Source organism: Salmo trutta, chromosome 10, assembly GCF_901001165.1.
Source record: "Salmo trutta chromosome 10, fSalTru1.1, whole genome shotgun sequence".
In the NCBI taxonomy this organism is placed as follows: Eukaryota; Metazoa; Chordata; class Actinopteri; order Salmoniformes; family Salmonidae; genus Salmo; species Salmo trutta.
In genome coordinates this window covers 11,105,241-11,122,924 of record NC_042966.1, presented here as the reverse complement: position 1 = coordinate 11,122,924, position 17,684 = coordinate 11,105,241, and the positions used below count along the sequence as shown (strand labels likewise).

The 17,684-nt window shown below is 45.9% G+C and overlaps 1 protein-coding gene across 2 annotated transcripts in view; it reads right to left on the bottom strand.

Moving 5' to 3' along the window:
- Window positions 1-6,218: 6,218 nt before the first annotated feature.
- The window catches only part of LOC115201101 (zinc transporter ZIP11-like), a 166,193-nt gene continuing 154,727 nt past the window's right edge, over window positions 6,219-17,684 (bottom strand). For both annotated transcript variants that reach the window (XM_029764390.1, XM_029764389.1), the window contains 3 exons: window positions 8,367-8,465; window positions 7,203-7,361; window positions 6,219-6,352 (listed from right to left, as the gene is read on the bottom strand). In XM_029764390.1, coding sequence (XP_029620250.1) covers window positions 6,274-6,352; window positions 7,203-7,361; window positions 8,367-8,465 — 337 coding nt within the window. In that variant the 3' untranslated portion in view covers window positions 6,219-6,273. The remainder of the gene's footprint in view (window positions 6,353-7,202; window positions 7,362-8,366; window positions 8,466-17,684) is intronic.

Here is a 17,684-nt window from a genome sequence, read left to right as displayed (position 1 = left end):
TCGTTATATACTTATCATTACCATTGTTCCGACGTTCAGGTTGGCTCCCTGAGTTGATGCACTTCCAAGACGCAGCAAAAAAAAAGAAGCTTGGGAAATCAAAACTGCCAGATGTTTCGGATGCAGTCAATGGAAAAACCCGCGCCGGGTTTTCCCTCCCACACTCACACCTGAATTCCCAAAACACCTGAAGTGCACGCGATCCTGTAAAGATGCAGGTACTTGATAGCGCTCTTGTGTGAACAGGGCTGAGCGGTTACGGAAAGTGTGTGCTCACACGGCGTTGCGTGACTAGAGGGGTTGGGCCGCGGAACACAAAGACATTGTTCAGTGTGTGATCAGTCAGTCGGTCTGCCTCTCCGGTAACACAGCAACATTCCTCCCGCGCTCCTCAGCCTCTCCCTCCGCCGCTGCACAGGCTGCTGTGGGTTAACCAGGGGAAAGCGAAAGTGATGTCTTTATAATTGTGTTTTATAGGGGTTCCTGCAACTTTGTGTGGTTTTCTATATTTAGCAGCATGTGAGAGAGAAATACGAAATTAAAACCTTTTAAACAATCACGAAAAGAGCAACTTCTAATGATTCCTATTCACAAAAAGTGTCACAATGGGAACATGACATAAATTGGTCAACAAATGTGTGTCAGAATTACCCACTGCTAAAGGAATTTCTGAGAGATCTTCAGTCTTCATCTGCTTTAGGGTTTTGGGACACTACTTCATATCTCTGGTCTCTTTAGTCTCTCACTGGTCTTTTGGGTCTCACCATCTGTGTCCTGTCTGTGTGTTTTCTCTGCCTCCACGGTCACAAGGGCTCATTCAGAGGCCGAAGAACAGCTCTATACAGAGACTTGAGGGATACATTGAACTCAACCTGATTGGGAGCTGCAGTTATTCTCTCTCCGTCTTCCATTCTCACTCGTAAAGCCTCTTTTCTGTGTCTTGTCGGCCACTTACAAACAGTAAAACACAACACACACAGTCTAGTCTGGTGAATGACTAGACAGGATGGCGAGTGTTTGTGGAAATGAGTAATTACAGATCCCCAGGGGTGCAGAAGCCACTTAGGGAGAGGAAACCAGCCAATCAATTAGCCCTGCTAGAGGACACAATAAATGCTATTCTTCACATCCTCCCATCCCCACTGTTAGGTCTGTGTTTAGTTTAAATCAATTTCCCTCGTCCCCACCACGCACACACGCACACCCTCACACGCCTACAGTCACACGCACACAATTTGGTGTAAGTTACACTGATGCCACTAAGTGTGTATGTGACCATCAGCCGTGGTGTTCCCTTTGAGGAAAGGGGGAAGGGGGGATACCTAGTCAGTTGTACAACTGAATGTATTCAACTGAAATGTGTCTTCCGCATTTAACCCAACCCCTCTGAATCAGAGAGGGGGGGGGGGCTGCCTTAATCGACATCCACGTCATCGGCGCCCCGGGGGAAATCAGTGGGTTAACTGCCTTGCTCAGGGGAAGAATGACAGATTTGAACCTTGTCAGCTCGGGGATTCGATCCAGCAACCTTTCGGTTACTGTCCCAACGCTCCTACGCGCCAGTCTACCTTTGTATGGTCGTTTTTTTTGTTCACAGGGTAAGAGATTGCTGTTGACAATGAAGGCATCTGCCTAATTATTGACACCTCAACCACGCTGGCCCTGAGTAGGTTATTCCTCAGACGTGTGTGTGTGTGTGTGTGTGTGTGTGTACTGGCTTCGCGTGTCTGTGTGAGTGAGTGGATTTGCGTGACACGGAGAAATCCACCTGTCCCAGTGTTGTGGTTGAGAGGGCTCTCGCATGCAGAGGCTTGTCTCTTCAACAACGTGGCATGTTGTACCTCTACCATGCTCTCCCACTGCCAACACAGCAAGAGAGGGAGCCCTGAAAAACACACATGACAAAAGCTATAGATGATTAAAGATAGATTGTATATGATCACTAACTAGTAATACATACACAGCCAGATCACACAGCCATATCGCTCCCACATGCCGTCTCATATGATGATACGGTTATTATTAAATCGACCAGAATGTAGGGACATTCAATCTGTTGGACCCTGTTGAACTATGCTGCTGGGTCCAATTACTTAATGGGTCCTGGGGTCTATGATTCAGCGGGCTGATACCGGAAGGTTTGTATTGTACTCTATAAGCCAAGGAGCAGGAGTGGTTTTGACTTTGTCATGTTAGCTACGCCAATGACTCAGGTATCGAGACTTATCACTGAAATCTCCTTTTTTTTGTCTGAGCATGAGAGAAAGAGAGAGAGAGAGAGAGAGCACAAGAGAGCCAGCCGTTGCGATGCAGTCCTCATAAAGGTAGTATTGTTAAGTTGCGTGCGAAGCTCCTGCTTTGAGCTTTTGGGTCTCTGCCCACTCTTGTTAACCACAGACCTCCCCCTTTCCTTTCAGCTAGAAGTAAACATTTGATGTCCGCACGCAATCCCCGGAGTGTCTCCTCCCCCCCATTTCGCTTTTTTTTTTTAACCCTTCTCAATCACATACACACACCCAGTCTCCCAGGGCATGAGTAAGCACCTGTCAGCAAGGTGTACTGCCATGGGTTGACGCTGTAGCCTTTCAAAGCCTCACAAGGAGACCATTTTTAGAGTTAAACTATCGACCCTTACTCGACCCCCCCCCCCCCTTTATGACTGAGATAATACCTTATATCTGTACTCGTACTATCCACTCACGGGTTATTGAGCTATATCTCACATACTCAATCCCTTACCCCACCGCATCCTACTTTTAGCACCCGTTCGGTATCCCTACTCCACATCCTCATACCCTGTGCTTGAGCATCAGACTCTCCTCAGCACTCCCCTAGTGTAACAGTGCTCTAACAGTGCTGTACTGTTCTTTGCCTTTGGATTGGCTACTTCTGACATTCTTTGACCGCCTCTCCAGACCAGATTACTAGCAGACGGCCTGTGGTCAATGCTCTCCACTGTTCTCCTCATACAGGACTATGGCCACCAGACAAAGGAGCCATTTGATCCCAGGCACAAAGTAAAGAAAGGGTCCCTTCTCTCGGATCCTGTGTGCTCGAGAGACTATGTGAGTGTATGCGAGTGTGTGTGTGTATATATATATATATTGTGTGCGCGCGCTCCATGCTTGTGGCTTCCCAGTCTCTCTGGTGCCCAATAAAGTCAGGGAAGATCCGTAACAATAGCCATTGTCCTGCCTATACCAATCCCTGCCCTCAGTGTGGTGGGCATGGTCGCTCCGGGAGACGCTGGCACAGGGTGGCTATGAAAGGGGTTCTTTGTCCTTCACCTTCACCGTGGCAACAAGGTGTTTCCTGCACTGGCATTCCGACTCAGTGAGAAGCAAAACCGCGTCTCGCCTCTCCCTATCGTACTTATCACAGCTCCAAAGAAAAACAAATAGGAAAAAGAGGGAGAAAACCCACACACGCATACACCTCTATGCGTGTGCCAGTCGACTAGCTGTCAGGGCCTAGGCTTACACAGAGCGTACAAAGGTATAGAAGTGCAGTGGAGTTGAGCATTGTTACATAAGGATGGTTCATGGGTCATGGTTCAGGGTTCTGGTATACATTGTCTAGCGCTGTGAACCTGAGTGGACAATGGATACATTGCACAAGACAAGGCCTCAGTCCAAGTTCATTTTCTATTCAACACGCTCAGATTTTCTCGAAAGCTATACCTTGAAGGGCTGAGGACTGAAATGGCAAGAAAACACAAGAGAGAAAAAGAACGGACGAGAGAGTGAGCAAGTAATAGAGAAGCGTGTATGAAAGGATAGTGGCGTCATGTGAGGTTTCCAGAGGGCTGCCAAAGGTTTTTCCCCCCATCTCTGTCCAGGAACGTAACATTCCATTACCGAAAATGTCCGCTCTACTGTACTCTGCGTTTTCCCCTGGCCTAGTACGTAGACTAGTAGAGTTCACCCAGTACTTGATCATTTCTCCACTGTCTCATGTCCACTGCTCATAGTAGTGGCCACACACACATCATTCCTGTTGACAGGGGAGTGCAGTGTGCCAGAAGCACAAAACCGTCCATTGTCACATGTATGAAGCCTTTACATTGGTTAGTGCATGAGGAAGTCTGAATAGGACTACTTCTGAGTATAACTCATGTTTTTATGTATATGTTGATGTTTTTTTTTTATTTTTATGCCAATCTCCCAATGGCAAAAAAAGGCATGATTTACACCACACATTCAAGTTATGACATGTATTCCCAGTTAGGCTTGGGCCGTGTACAGTAAGAGCACAGCTGCATGACAGTAAAGTTCTACAGTACAGTATGTGATTCATTCCAGTGAATCACGAGTCAGTGGGGCAGTGGCTGAACCAGGGTTGACCCCACTGACTCACAACGTAGAGAAAAAACACACATAGTGGAAGCAGTATTGGTTTATTGCATCCTCATCGCCATCAATAACACATCTCGCTCACGTTTCCTTGGGAATGGTCCCCCCCCCCCCTAAAACAGAGTCAGGCAGGGCAACAAGGGGCAGTTTGTATCAAGCGTGTCCGGGTAGGAGTACTGATTTAGGACCAGTTTAGCCTTTTAGATCACAATGAATGAGATCACATGGACAAGGGAAGTCCTTATCCTAATTGGTCCCAAGGGTTTAAAAGCCCCCCTGCCTCACGCAGTACAGTACAGTTCACGAATGGAGAAAAAAAATGGAAAGGCAAAAAGGAGGTTTCATTTGAGTTATGTAGCTAGCATTCCATTTGGCTAGCTGTGACAGCTGATTTCTCACACAAACTTCACATTAGTCATTTCATTTCATCTGTAAGAATAGCGGAATGTCACAATATTATAATAACAATGCAATAAGAATGGAAAGGTGTGCTAAGATTGACAAAAGAAAGCTAGCTGTAAAATGTTGCTATTCCCATTCCCTTCATCCAAAGGCAGTATCACACAGTGGACCATGCATTACGAATCACTCTGTCATTTAAATGTTTGCTTCGTGGAAGGTGAAAACATCATGCCATCCTGAATGAATCAGGGTGTGCACCATTTCTGAATATATTACAGTACATTCTCGTCTGAGCAAAGATCCGGCAAACCAACACATCCGGCTGGTTATTCGTGACATGTCTGTAGACACAGATCCCTGTGTTTCCTTCAGTGACCATAACTAGCCTTCAAAACACAGCGTTGAGGTACAACTGTGCAGTGGTCGACACAGCTGGAGCCAAAATGGCATAAGCCCTTAGAGGCGTAACCCCATGAATCCATAAAGATCCATTCAATACAAAATATCAACTTTTCATACACGGCTGTCTCAGTTCCAGTCTAAACTAGTCATACAAACGTCAATCTTCAAGTATTGTCACATTTTATAATTAGGATCCAGTATCATTTTTTTTTTTTGCATTTTCAGAAGAAAAAAAATGGATTTGTTTGAGCTTCCTAAATCTGCAGTTGAAACATTAACAAAGCTCCAACCCCACCACTGCTATGGTAAAATGCTGAGGGTTAAGGCTGGAGAAATGTAACCACTCTGAAATTCATAAACATAGCTATGGATACAAAGACTGACCATCCATGATATCCAAATTATAGTTTTAACCATGTTATGAGGCTACACAGTGCTTGTTTACATTTAAATTGTTTACAAACATCGGAGTAAAACAAGATTATATTTTGGGTTGCACTAAGCTCATGAGGTATTTCTAAGTTATGTTCTTCGAGAATCAGGGCGGCTAGCAGCTGGGACGATGTGCGCTGAGAGTCGGGAAGCAAGTTCAGGGAGTGAGTGATTTAATCAATAAACGAAACATAAAACAAAACAAGAAACACGAACAACGCACAGACATGAAACTGAAACAGAAACAATAACGCCTGGGGAAGGAACCAAAGGGAGTGACATATATAGGGAAGGTAATCAAGGAAGTAACGGAGTCCAGGTGAGTCTGACGACGGGTAGGTGAGCGTAACGATGGTGACAGGTGTATCGCCATAACGAGCAGCCTGGTGACCTAGAGGCCGGAGAGGGAGCACACATGACAGCAGCCTAGCAGTTAAAAACGTTGGGCCAGTAACTGAAAGGTGGCTGGTTTGAATCCCTGAGCCGACTAGGTGTAAAATGAGAATCAATGGATATGCAGATCGTTGGATGAAATGCACAAAATATATCATTCCAACATAAAAAAATCATATAATAAACTAAAATAAAAGCAAGCAGTTGGAGAAAAGGCAAATTTGGTCCCTTTTCTTCTTTCGAGGTCTGCTGATTGTCATTCTGTGACATCAGCGGTGTTCCATGCGAAGCCTCAGCCCAGCCCAACGTCCAGTGACATCATCACCACAAAGCCCAGGATGGAGGTCCAGGAAGCCAACTTACCGTTCCCACTTCAAGACAATATACATGGACAGGGTTAATCAATGTTGGTGTATTTATACAGTACTTCAGTCATATACAGTACACTGAGACATAAAGTCTGGAAAGATAAGATTGATAGACAGGCAGAAATAGAGGCAGACAGACAGAAATAGAGACGGACAGACAGAGACAAAGACAGAATGACACACACACACACACACACACACACACACACACACACACACACACACACACACACACACACACACACACACACACACACACACACACACACACACACACACACACACACACAATAAACAGGCCAGCAGGCACACACTTCACAGTGACAGTCTACCCACACAAAATGTTGGATGTTGAAGAGAGGACAAGCCAAAAGACAGCTCGCTTCCCGTCTTGAATTTTAAAGCAAACAATACGCCCAGGGTTGTGAAAACCAGAACATTCCAGGGGGACCGTGTCTTTGCTCCTCTCCCACTCTCCCTCCCTGTGGCTCACAATTACACAAAGACAGCGATTGATCAAGTCTGGCTCAGTCACAGAGATGGGAGCGCTATGAACAACCAAGCAAAGAGTTGGAACCAGGGTGGGAAAAATTGGGAAAAAAAGACAGAAGAATTTATTTCGTTCTCGGCCATATTCTATGCTTTCTGTCTCTTCTCTTCTATCACCCTCTCGATGTATGTTCATGTATTACCAGGACACTTTGTTCAAGTGTTTTCGAAAGGGTTAGACATGGGCTAAGCCTTGACTAAGACATGGGCTTAGCGATGGGAGGGCACTGTTAATAGAACAGAACATAGAACATCTATCCCTCCTCTCGCTCGATGTTCTCCATCAGTCTGCATGGCCACCCACCTGAGTTGAGCCTCTGGGATGATGTCATCAACCACCACATACACCATGGCCCCGGCAGCAAAGGCCAGGGCGTATGGCAACAGTGGTTCCGCCAGCACCACGGCAACGGCGCCTAGCAACCCGGCGATTGGTTCTACCATACCACTGAGCTGTCCATACCTGAGGAAATAGACAATGAGGAGTTAGTTAGAATCCTAGTTAGTACCCTATGGGGTAGGGATGTGACAAAAAAAAGAATGATCTTAACTTTTAAACTGCCATTTTTTAAATTGGTTTTCCATTAAAACAAAAATTCATAGAATTCCATTGGAATTCACAATGCGGCTGCTGTCAGCAACGGTTTGGGTCTCAAGGTGCGTCGGTTAAGCATTGCACTTGTACTACTGATACCGTACCTCAATTCCACATTGCAACGTTTGTATTACACCAAGATTCAGTATTTTTGGAACGGAGGAGACTGATTAGTTGCCACACTTCCGAGAGCACAAAGACATATTTCCTAGCGAGCTAGCGAGGGATGGAGAGAGAGAGGGCACAGTATAGGCAGGTCGGCCACCAGGCAGAGAGTCAGAACCGTGCACTCGGCTCATCTATCGGTAATCAAAAGCTGTATCTCGAAATGGAACGCTGTATCTCGCAATTTCTTGTCTCGCAACGTCAATAAAGCAGGGCCTATCATCAATGAATATGCTAGGATATTCTACACACAACAGACCGAAGACTGAACGCACACACTCATCATTAGCGAAGAGGAAGAGCAGGCGAGCCAGTGCGAGGGAAGGAGAGAAAGGAGGGGCAGGCAGAAAGAACGGTGCGCATATGTCTTGGTAATCTGTATCTCACGGCGTCTTGTCTCGCATGCCTAAAGTTTGCGTCTTCCTCTCTGGTTCTATTTATATTACCCAACTTTCCCCAGGCCTTTATAGCCTATCATCTAGTCAGTCTATAACACGGCAAAGACATTATTTCATTTTTTCCCCCTTAATGTTAACAATCCCAATTTCGTTTAAACTTCCACACCCCTACTAGGGGCCCTTTTTGGCTCCTTCAGTCATTGGCTGTCAAACCAAGATAAAACTATTCCCGTAGTATGAGTTGAGATGCAGATGAACAGAGTAGGCCATATAAAGGTACTACATGGTCCAACAGAGAAGTGTTACTCACCAGAAGGCTTTCCACGTGGACATCCCTGCGCCTCGCAGAGGGAGGCTCACCGCAAGGCCCTCTGGGAAATTCTGGATACCTATGCCAATGGCCAAGTTTCTGTAAAACACATGATGATAACACTTTAGAGGATACCACTTCTTAAGATCCTTGTCGGACGGCCTTACAGATTACGTTTCTTATTACCACTACCCTAATCAATGGTCTTTCATTGACATTGGTTAAGAAGCCTAAGTGGAAGAGATTTCAGAGCTTTGAGTTTGCATTTGAAGCATTTCATTCCCTTGAACCTCATTGCTTCAATGGAATTTGAGTTTTATCATAAATAAGTGAGGTACAAAGTGTGGTTGGTGAAGTATGGTTGGTGGGTGGGTGAAGTGTGGTTGGTGGGTGGGTGAAGTATGGTTGGTGGGTGGGTTGGTTTATTGGTTAGCTAGGAGGAAACTGTATCTGAACGATATATAGTACATAGCATGGAAAAAACTCAGCTATTTCGCGGCTGGCAGTTTCTGTGTGAAACCAGTTCCGGGGTCAGTTATAAGGCAGTTGTGCTCAGTCACTTTACACAGAGAATGAGTCACCACCGGAGGAAATCATCACAGCAAAACCCACAGAGACCACGGATAGGGACTCATTCTCAGGACATGAAATGAGATGGAAACAAGTGCTAAGGAGACAGCATGTCAAGACACATGAGGAGAGCGTTGGATGTGAAGAGTTGGGAGCTTAGCAGAAAATGGATGTTAAACAATAAGTTGAGCTTAGAAGTGTCCATCCAAGGCTCTCCATAGCATCAATAAACTGAGGATAACAGCCCACTCCCAGTCCACACTATCAGCAGCCAGGGTGGCAATTCAACATCATGCTCATAAGTGGTGTTAACCAGTGTGTTTATTTGTCTGCTCACACTCCACTGCATCCTAGTTGGACTGCTTCAGTTCCCAGGGGCAAGGAACTCAGCAACGCCACACATTAGTGTGTTGGGGGGGGGGGGGGGGGGGACGGACGACGACTTTGTGTGTTTTAGAGGAAAGCTCTCTTTTGGGTTTCTTCCTTCCCTCTGTCCCTCCCTCGATCCCTGTGAACCATTCTCTGGCACAGAGTCAAGAGCCTGCCCCCAGAGAGGGAAGATTAATGACAGCTAGTCACGGTAAGGTTTACAGCTGCCACAGCCTGGGAGAGAGAGAGGGAAACGGAGTGCATGAGAGAGAGAGAGAGAGAGAGAGAGAGAGAGAGAGAGAGATGGAAGGAAGCAGTTGTGATGTGTGTGTAGCATGAATGTGTATGTGTATGTGTGTGTATGTCTGTGAGGGTGTGTGCATGAGTGAGTGCATGTATGCCACGATGTGGAGAAACAGATCAGGTTGTCAGTCCAGTTGAAGTGTTCAACAGTCTAATGGCTTGTAGATAGAAGCTGTATCTGAGCCTGTTGGTATCAGACCTCATGCTCAACAGTAAGGGAGTGAACATCTCGTGGCTGGGGTGTGTGGTGTCCTTGATGATGCTACAGGACTTCCTCAGGCACCATTTCGAGTAAATGTCCGGGATGGGTGGGAGCACGATCCCAGTGATGTACTGGGCCGTCTTCACCACCCGCTGGAGGGCCTTGCGATCGTGGACGGAGCACTTCCCATACCAGGCCGTGATGCAACTGGTCAGGACGCTATCAATGGTGCAGGGGTAGTATTTGGAGAGGACCCGGGGCAGCATGTCGAATTTCTGAAAACTTGTGACTCTCTACTGCAGTCCCGTTGATGTGGATCGGGTCATGTTCCCTCCTCTGCTTACTGAAGTCAACAATCAACTCCTTTGTGGATGGAGTTGGTGTCGTACAAAGCCACGCATTCGTGGGTGAACAGGGAATACAGCAGAGGACTGAGGACACACCCCTGGGGGGCCCCTGTGTTAAGAGTCAGTGTGGAGGAGCTGTTCTTGCCAATCCTCACAGCCTGTGGTCTGCCTGTCAGGAAGTCCAGGATCCAGTTGCAGAAGGTGGTGTCCAGACTCAGGGCTCTGAGCTTGTTGTCGAGCTTGGAGGGAACAATAACGCTGAATGCTGAACTGTAGTCAACGAACAGCGTTCTCAAAAAGGTGTTCCGGCCGTGTGAATAGCGATGGAAATGGCATCTTCCGTGGATCTTTTTGAGCGGTAGGCACATTGGAGTGGGTCCAGTGTGCCTGGCATGCTGGTCTTGATGTGGGCCATCACAAGCACTTCATGATGACCAAGGTGAGCGCGACGGGGCGAAGTCATTTGGGCTCTGGGATGCTGAGAAGACGTCCACCACCTGGTCAGCACACACTCTGAGAAAGCGGCCAGGGATGTCATCTGGGCCGGCAAAGAGAGAGAGAGAGAATCCAGAGAGAGAGAGAGAAGAAAAGGAGAATCCGGAGAAACCAAAGAGAAGGCTAGAGTATTGGAACGAAGGAGGGATGTCAGAGCGAAACATCTGGGCAGCGTGAGAGAGCAGACAAAGAGAGAGACAGAAAAGAATGAAAAAAAAGAGAGAAGGGATAGAATAGAAGGAGGAGAAGTCCAGAGTGATGAGAACCCGTGCCTCTGGTGTGGTTGAGGTGAACCCAGTCACCCAGATCTAGGTTCACTGGTAATCACATGGGAGCTGTATTGGCAGGGAACATCACCTCATACAGTACTATTTCATAAATGTGAGCCACATTTCCCCATTGCAGCAGCATTTCATGGCAGCTCTGTTCGTTTAGCTGCAGTATCAGGACAGGACCAGACCGGATGGAACCACGCCTGTACAGTCCTCAGTAATAACATGGAAAAATGGCCTACGATCAGGACAGTGCTTTATGTACAGTACCATCTCTCCTGTGTGTGTGCGTGCATGCGTCTGTCTGTCTTGATATCAGACACTACCCTATGGACCATTTTCCCTTGCCTTTCTGGTACAGGCGAGGAAGGTTCACTCTTCTGCTATTCATTGTAAATGTTTGTAGGCCTATGTAGCCAAATTGTATCTATGTATCTATCTATGATCGTATGTTATCCATTGATGCTTTTTCTATGTTTTATTTATATCTGTAAATCAACCAATGACATCAAGCCACACCCGGCCATGATTACAGACACCTGTGTGTCCTTCCAAACTATATAAACTAGTGACCCGCAGTGTTTGTCATTAAACCCTGATGAAGACAGCTTGGCTGTCGAGACGCTGGTTATTCAATTATTGCATCAGACCTCCTTTTCTTTTTCAAGGGTTCTCTCTCACACACATCATTATGATTTCTATCACATGTCATGAAAGGCACATTGTTCTCAGCAGAGGGATTTCATCACAGGCTCTCACGTTAGCAGCCCATCAAAAGGATGCTAGCAGGGCGTTAGCTTGCTCAACAAGTGATTTACTGCTGAGACACTACCGACCTGTATTGAGCTGTACTGAAATAAACAGGAGCTGGTTAGCATGCTAATCGCTAGTCTATCTCTGTGTAGTAACGTTTAGCAATCATTAGACTTGGCAACTATTTCAAATAACTTACTAACAACACTGGATTAGTAAAGAACAAGTCATATCCTTTTGATTCTCTTCATTCCTACCAGATACCCAACAGTCTTGAGCTCCTACCATTTCAATTTTTGTCATTTAGCAGACGCTCTTATCCAGAGCAATTAGGGTTAAGTGCCTTGCTCAAGGGCACATCGACAGATTTGTCACCTAGTCGGCTCGGGTATTCAAACCAGCAACCTTTCGGTTACTGGCCCAATGCTTTCAACCTACCTTCCCTCACTCCCTGCCTGCCTTCCTCTGCTAGGTGTGTGGTTGTAACACCTGATCTCCGCTCCTCTCCTGCCCTCCGTGGCACCTTTGACCCTCTTTTAGACTCCATCCCTCTTTTCTCTCTGAGGGCCCATGGAGCTCAAGGCTCTCTTTCTGCTCCACTTTCCCCCACTAAGCCAACCCCTAAACACACACACACACACACACACACACACACACACACACACACACACACACACACACACACACACACACACACACACACACACGCTCCCTCAGCAATGTGTGTCAAACAGTACAGAGGAAGCCCTAACTAACCATTGAAGTGTCTGTCAAACTAAACACAAATATGTTTCATACTGACTGGCCACTTTACAGGATGGTGGAGAATGGGGATTGTATTGGGTTCTACTGCTGTGCATTTTAGTGGTTAAGAGTGATGGGTAGTTGTGGATGCTTCAGACTACACACACGTTTTCCTAATCCCATGGCTATAGGCTGAACATGCAATAATAATAATATCTGGGGGGCAGGGCATGCAAATGGTTCTGTAGGCACTCCTTCCTTCCATCTCTCCATCTGTTTCTCCTTCTCTTTTCATCTTCCTCTCTCTCTTCCCCCTCTCCCTCTTTCTTCTTTCACCCTCTTTCCCTCGACGTCTCTCTCTCTCTCTCTGGATGGAGGGATGCAGTGAAAGGCTCTATTGAGAGCAGGTCTGCACGTGTGGAGGAACCCGTACCATTTAGGCTAGTTTGTGTTATGTCAGGAATGCGCTGAATGTCAGTAGCAATCAGTGAAACACGACTCCAACTACCAGACGACCGAAAAAGGAGAAAAGAGACATTTTTTGAAGCTAAGAAAATATGTCTTGATGGCCTTTGGCCCCTTTTTCCACATAAAAGTGTAAGAGAAGTTGAAAAGAAAGAGCCTCGTGGTATTCTCCTCTCCTTCTCCCACCCTCCTTTTTCCCCTTGTGTCTCTTTCTACCTGTTCAACTCTCTCTCTCTCTCGTGTCTCTGCTTCATCCTCATCAGACACTCTACTGAAGAAGAGACACTGTAAGCGCCAACACACCAGAATGAACAAGAAAACAAACACGCCTTAAACCCTGCTGCTACACTCATCCATATTCAGTGACTGACTAATAATGTATGTATGCCCACATCCTGCTGGGATTCGGTCTCTTGTGTTACACCCTTGAAGGAGGCCTGCCCTTCCTTGCCATGAAGAATTCTTGCCATGAAAGACTGTAATTAATTCAATGTTGCATGGCCATATCTACGACTGCCGTGACTAACCAATGACATCACTAATGGAAAGCAGACAAAGGTCTGACAGGATGAAGGCCATGTCTAAAGAGAGAAATGGTGTACAGTAATGTATGGTTTCCATAAAGACTACCCTGTGTTTGAGACATAATAAAGACCTAGGAAAAACGCACAATTCAAGTTTTATCTGTGCAGGTGGGACGCAGTGATTGCTGTTTTTACTATTAGAGTTTATAATAATACAACAACAACAAAAATATTACAAACATAAAACCATATATGGACCATATTGTTAACAGCTGTGATAGTTCTACCACAAAAGAAAACCCATTTACAAATTGTGCCGAAACATTAGGAGATGATTTACTAAACAGCAGTTGCAGACAACATCGGTTGAAATGACTTGCTATGTGGTAAAAACTTATCTGATCAAATGTTCTACCAAATCTTTTGTTTTAGTTTTTAAACTTTCCGTCATGGACAAGTGTGACGTGTCTCATGTAGTGCTTCCTAGGATGTGTGCATACACTGAGTGTACAAAATATGTGTGTGTGCATTCATACAGGTCACACACATATACAATGAGTATACATAACATTATGAACACCTGCTCTTTCCATGACATAGACTGACCAGGTGAATCCAGGTGAAAGCTATGGTCCCTTACTGACGTCACTTGTTAAATCCACTTCAATCAGTGTAGATGAAGGGGAGGAGACTGGTTAATGAATCATTTTGAAGACAATTGCGACATGGATTGTGTATGTGTGCCATTCAGAGAGTGAGTGGGCAAGACAACAGATTTAAGTGCCTTTGAACGGGGCATAGTAGTAGGTGCCAGGCGCACCAGTTTGAGTGTGTCAAGAACTGCAATTCTGCTGGGTTTTTCACACTCAACAGTTTCCTGTGTCTATCAAGAATGGTCTACCACCCAGCGGACATCCAGCCAACTTGACACAACTGTGGGAAGCATTGGAGTCAACACGGGCCAGCATCCCTGTGGAACGCTTTACCCCTTGTACAGTCCATGCCCCGACGAATCGGGGCCATTCTGAGGGCAAAAGGGGGTGCAACTCAACATTAGGAAGGTGTTCATAATGTTTTGTACACTCAGTGTTATAAGAAGGAGAACTGAGCCTCATAAACCGCATCGTATCTGAACAGGCATCGTTTCAGAACGAATGGGATCGTTTCAGAACGAAAGGGATCGTTTCAGAACGAAAGGGATCGTTTCAGAACGAAAGGCATCGTTTCAGAACGAAAGGGATCGTTTCAGAACGAAAGGGATCATTTCAGAACGAAAGGGTGCTGTTGCTCTGCTAGTGTTGCTGTTCTGTCTGTCTGGGGCATGGGCTCAGGGAGAGAAGGTTGAGATCGAAAACAGAGGAACCAAAGCTACTGACACTACCAACAAACTCACACTCACGGAACATGACTGATTAACTGAGGTGCAGAAGCTGAAAGAATTTGTGTTGGAGCTGAGAGATGTCGCGGTGGTTCTGAGAGACATCGTTTCGGAGTAGAGAAAGAAGCTGTGGAACACGGAGACAAGAGTGGCAGCCAGCTAGGGCCAGGTGGAAGAACTGAAGAAAGAGAATGCAGGTAATTCATTTCTCCTTAGTGGGTGTATGAATTCATACATTTTATCCAATGCAACTTACTTACGCGCATACATATCTATGTGTGGATGCTCCCCAGAATCAAACCCACAATCTTGGCCATGCTCCACCAACTGAGTCATACAGGACAATTACTATGAACAAGATTTTGTGTTCTCATCTCAAATCAAATCAAATTTTATTGGTCATACACGGGTTAAGCAGATGCTATTGCGGGTGTGGCGAAATGCTTGTTTCTGGCTACGACAGTGCAGTAATATCTAGCAATTAATATCTAACAATTTCACAACATATACCCAATACACACACATCTAAGAAAAATTATGGAATTAAGAATACATAAATATATGGACGAGCAATGTCAGAGTGGCATAGACTAAGATACAGTAGAATAGTATAGAATACAGTATATACAAATGAGATGAGTAATGCAAAATATGTAAACATTATAAAAGTGACTGGTGTTCCATTTATTAAAGTGGCCAGTGATTTAAAGTCTATGTATAGGGCAGCAGCCTCTAATGTGCTAGTGATGGCTATTTAACAGTCTGATGGCCTTGAGATAGAAGCTGTTTTTCAGTCTCTCGGTACCAGCTTTGATGCACGTGTACTGACCTTGCCTTCTGGATGATAGCAGGGTGAACAGGCAGTTGCTCGGGTGGTTGTTGTCCTTGATGATCTATATGGCCTTCATGTGACATCGGGTTCTGTAGGTGTCCTGGAGGGCAGGTAGTTTGCCCCCGGTGATGCGTTGGGCAGACCGCATCACCCTCTGGAGAGCCCTGCGGTTGCGGGCGGCGCAGTTGCCGTACCAGGCGGTGATACAGCCCGACAGGATGCTCTCGATTGTGCATCTGTAAAAGTTTGTGAGGGTTTTAGGTGCCAAGCCAAATTTCTTCAATCTCCTGAGGTTGAAGAGGCGCTGTTGCGCCTTCTTCACCACACTGTCTGTGTGGGTGTACCATTTCAGTTTGTCAGTGACGTGTACGCAGAGGAACTTTTCCACCTTCACTGCAGTCCCGTCGATGTGGATGGGGGGTGCTCCCTCTGCTGTTTCTTGAAGTCCACAGAAAGGCCAAAAAGATCATCAAGGACAACAACCAACCGAGCCACGGCCTGTTCACCCCACTGCCATCTAGAAGGCAGAGACAGCACAGGTGCATCAAGCTGGGACAGAAAGACTGACAAACAGCTCCTATCCCCAGGCCATCAGACCATTAAACAGCCGGCCTGCTAAACTAGACTCTGTCCCTTAGCCACTACCCGGCTACCACCGGGTACTCCACCCCGCACCTTAGGAACTGCTGCCCTATGTGCATAGTCATTGAACACTGGCCACTTTTATAATGTTTATATACTAGTTATATATCTACTGCTGTACTAAATTGTTTTACTATTTCTTAATGTTTTATTACTGTGTGTTTGTTTGACATTTACGGCACTGATTGATAGGAACAAGAGCATAAGCATTTCGCGACACCCACCATTACACCTGCTAACTGTGTAGGCGACCAAAGCATTTAGACTAGATTTGATGTGATTTAATGACTATGCTAAAAAGGACAAAAGTAATAATAGGATCAACTGAGTTGCCTACAATCCCCAATCTACTGGTAGACACACAAGTCCCGTTGAATTCATGTGCAAATGTGTCATAAAATTACAGCGTATAAAACATCTGTGAGCTGCTTTCAGAGAGCCCAAGTGCCATAGTGGAAGCTGACTTCATGACCATACTATTCTTGTGTTGTGTGAGAAAGAGAGCCCAGGGCTTAGTGAGTGAGTGAGTGAAACACCACACGTTAGGCTAGCAAGCCCCCTTTTCCCGCCCGCCCTCCCTCCTTCCTATATACATCTGTAATAACAGCAGGACTTGGCTGCACTCCGGCCCTCATCGCCACCTGTGTGTGTGCGTGTGTGTGTACGTGCATAAGTGTAAAGGCATAGGGGCCCATTCAGTCCGATCAGCTGAGACAAAACTGCGAACTCCGCCCACCACTGCCACCTCCAAACGAACCAGTCACCATGGTTTCTATCTCTGCGCCAGCAAAACGTTCAGACTAACAATCCGAGAAGGAGAGGAAGAGCAAGAGTTGAACGTTATAAAGTTACAGTAATATCAACGTTTTTACAGTAAGGCATGATTTCGGTATTGATTCCGTAGCTGATGCTAAATAGTTGAACTAGATCCATATGATATGAAGCAGACAATGTGGGGGGAAAAAATCATTTTTAACATTGGGTTCATTAACACATTATGACAGCCACAATATGACTAAACTCTAGTCTGAAAACAGCCCATTTAATCACATACCACATGCTAGCGTGCCCTGGCCAATCCAAAACTAAAGAGCAAAACACCAAAGACAATGATACTGTCTTCACTGAGTGGCTCCCCCGAGTTAAATACAGAGAGCTGAGGGGTCCGTGTACATTTCTCTGGGATACTCCGGGTGCCATAGGTGTGTTGGGACAGTGCCAGGTAGCTATGGCTACGTGACTGCAGTCACACCTGAGACCGAGACACTCTGTGCCAACACAGACCCAAAGGAATGAAAAAATATTGACTTGAACGGAGGGCGACAATAACGCTGGAGGAAAAGGGGAGAAGAGGGAGGGAAGGAAGGAGAGTGAGCGATGTAGAAAGAGAGAATACACAGGGTGAGAAAGATAGGAGAGATA